The following is a 2,751-nucleotide window of genomic DNA, read 5'->3' on the forward strand; positions in this document are numbered from 1 at the left end:
TGTGTGTGTGTGTGTGTGTGTGTGTGTGTGTGTGTGTGTGTGTGTGTGTGTGTGTGTGCGTGTGCGTGTGTGTACGTGCGTGCGCGTAAATGCTCCCTATGTATCTATTCCTTATGCGTGTGTGTGCACGCGCCTGTGTGCACGTGTTAGATTACGATGGCGTGTGTGTGCGCGCGCATATGCGAGAGTAGTTTTGACTGAGAATTTTTAAAAATTAAGTTACTTTTTCTCCCTCAGTCCCTCTACTCCCTGCTTTTTATTGGAGGAAATTTGGTCAGCTGACATTGTCATCTTGTCCATCCTAGAGTGAGGCTTTAGCGACAACATTCGGCGGTGTCTTGTGTCTTTATTGGCGTCCAGAAATACATTATAAAGAAATCATACAGCGTGCCTGTATTAAAAGATAGGCTGACAGTGAAAAAAAGAGAGTGACTTAATGAGTGTGAGAGAGGGAGAGAATAAAAAGAGAGCTGATATTGAAAGGGAGGGAGGGAAAGGGAAAGAGAGGGAGCAAGGGAGAGAGGGAGGTATGAATTCTTATTTCGCAAACCCGTCGCTCTCATGCCATTTAGCTGGTGGTCAAGAGGTTTTACCAAACGTGGCCCTAAACTCAACTACCTATGACCCAGTTCGACACTTCTCCTCCTACGGAACCGCTGTAGCCCAAAACCGGATATATTCCTCGCCTTTCTATTCTCCCCAAGACAACGTTGTATTCGGCTCGACCAGGGGACCGTACGAGTATGGATCCAACGTGTTTTACCAAGACAAGGACGTGCTACCCAGCTGTAGGCAGAGCAGTTTGGGACAAGGTTCACAAAGCTCGCTCGCGCAGGATTACCAGTCTGATCAAGGCAGGAACGGCTCACAGGAACAAAAGGGGAACATTCAGATCTACCCGTGGATGCAACGGATGAACTCTCATAGCGGTGAGTAGGCCTATTACAAACTCCTAGAGATGAATTAAACGAGCTGGTCCGTTTTACGACTGGGGAAGCTACTTTTTATCACCCCATAAACCATTACTACAGCAGCACCCTGTCGCATGCAATAAAGGCCTTTTATCTTCGTAGGAAAAAGTCTCAGTCACAGTTCATCCCCATGTCCCTCAAAACAAAATAGTTTATATATTTTAAACTAATCCCTTTGTCACCCATATTAAAGAGTTCAAGGTATTGTAAGACGAATAACCTATAATCTCTTCAAATATCACTCAGTGGACTGGGTGCACCACCACTGTTGTTGATTATTTAGATAATTGCAAAACATAGGCTAGCATGTAAGAACTGACACAATTAGGCTATATCCTAGACATCGATTATTTCCGTGTTTTTTTTGTAATTATGTGTGCGCGTGTGTTCGGCTAGTGACATTGCATATCCTACGTAAAAATATTGATTATGCCAGATTATGATAATTCAAAATTGTGTTTCCATTCAGGAGTTGGATACGGTTCTGACAGGCGAAGAGGACGCCAAATTTACTCCCGATACCAAACTCTAGAACTCGAAAAGGAATTCCATTTCAACCGCTACTTGACGAGACGCAGACGTATCGAAATCGCCAACGCACTATGTCTATCGGAACGTCAGATAAAAATCTGGTTCCAGAATCGCCGGATGAAATGGAAAAAGGAAAGCAATCTAACGTCCACTCTCGCCGAAAGTGGTTCGGCAGGGGCAAGTCAAGACACAGGAAAAGAGGACACAGAAGAGGCGACAGAAGAGAAGAAAGAATGAACGACTTCATATCCTAGCCTACTATATGCATCAATCCGCCGTGATGTGAGAATAACTTAACTACCTAGCAAGTACCTATCAACTATTTTTTAGCACAATAAAAAACACTAGTGTATTCAAAGATATGGCTGCGTTAAATGCAACGTGGATGCAATATATCTTCAGACGTCAATGTTTGCCTTTTTTTTTAAATTCTGTATTGATATGAACTTTTCACGGTGACCACATAATTTCTTTCCTTTACTTGACATTCCCTCATATAGCCTACAAAGACTGTGTGTAACAAGAAGACGTTCATTATTGTATTTTCATAAATGTTGTTTGACAAAGATGCAAAACACATGGTTCTCAGATGTCTGTACACCTATGACGAATACGTTTTTCCAAATATGATTGTCAAAAGAATATGTGAATTAAACTACAAGCGTTACATCCACTTGTGTAACTTATTGATGTTTTTTTGGTTTTGCTGTTCTGTTGTACGAAAAAAAAACTACCTAAATCGTTTATACGTTTGTATATATATATATATATATATATATATATATATGTATGTGTGTATCTGTTATACATGCCTTAGCCCTGTGAGAGCATTTGTGTGCAACCCGCAACTTTTTTTGTAGTAAGTAGGCCTACTTTATTTATGTTTAGATACGTACCAGTAGCCTACATTGAGTATGTGGTCAAATAATAACTGACCGATGTGGCTTAGATTGTAGCGTTAGATGAAAATCTAAAATGAAACAATAACAGTGATGTATGACATTTACGTCAAGTCATATTTAATAAAACTGTTAATAAAAAAGTTGTCCATGTCTTTGCGCCCACCATACCAAGTTAGTCTCGTTCTCAAACAGCAGCATTATAGCCCTCCAGGTTAAATGTGTACACATGTCATTGTTCAAGTTTTTTATTCGTCATATAATAGACCTAAAACTAAATGTTTTTTTTGCCTTTCTTTTTTTAATTCAAAGCTTTGTCACTTAAAATAAATGAATGTTCTGTGGCTCTC

General features: G+C 40.2%; 1 protein-coding gene across 1 annotated transcript; it reads left to right on the forward strand.

The window, feature by feature from the left end:
- Positions 1-310: 310 nt before the first annotated feature.
- LOC110528206 (homeobox protein Hox-C6) lies at positions 311-2,751 on the forward strand. Its single transcript, XM_021610065.3, has 2 exons — positions 311-929; positions 1,441-2,751. The coding sequence occupies exons 1-2, from the start codon at positions 437-439 to the stop codon at positions 1,737-1,739; spliced, it is 792 nt and encodes a 263-aa protein (XP_021465740.3). The 5' UTR covers positions 311-436; the 3' UTR covers positions 1,740-2,751.

This window comes from Oncorhynchus mykiss, chromosome 7, assembly GCF_057628025.1.
Source record: "Oncorhynchus mykiss isolate SJ-2025 chromosome 7, ASM5762802v1, whole genome shotgun sequence".
Classification (NCBI taxonomy): domain Eukaryota; kingdom Metazoa; phylum Chordata; class Actinopteri; order Salmoniformes; family Salmonidae; genus Oncorhynchus; species Oncorhynchus mykiss.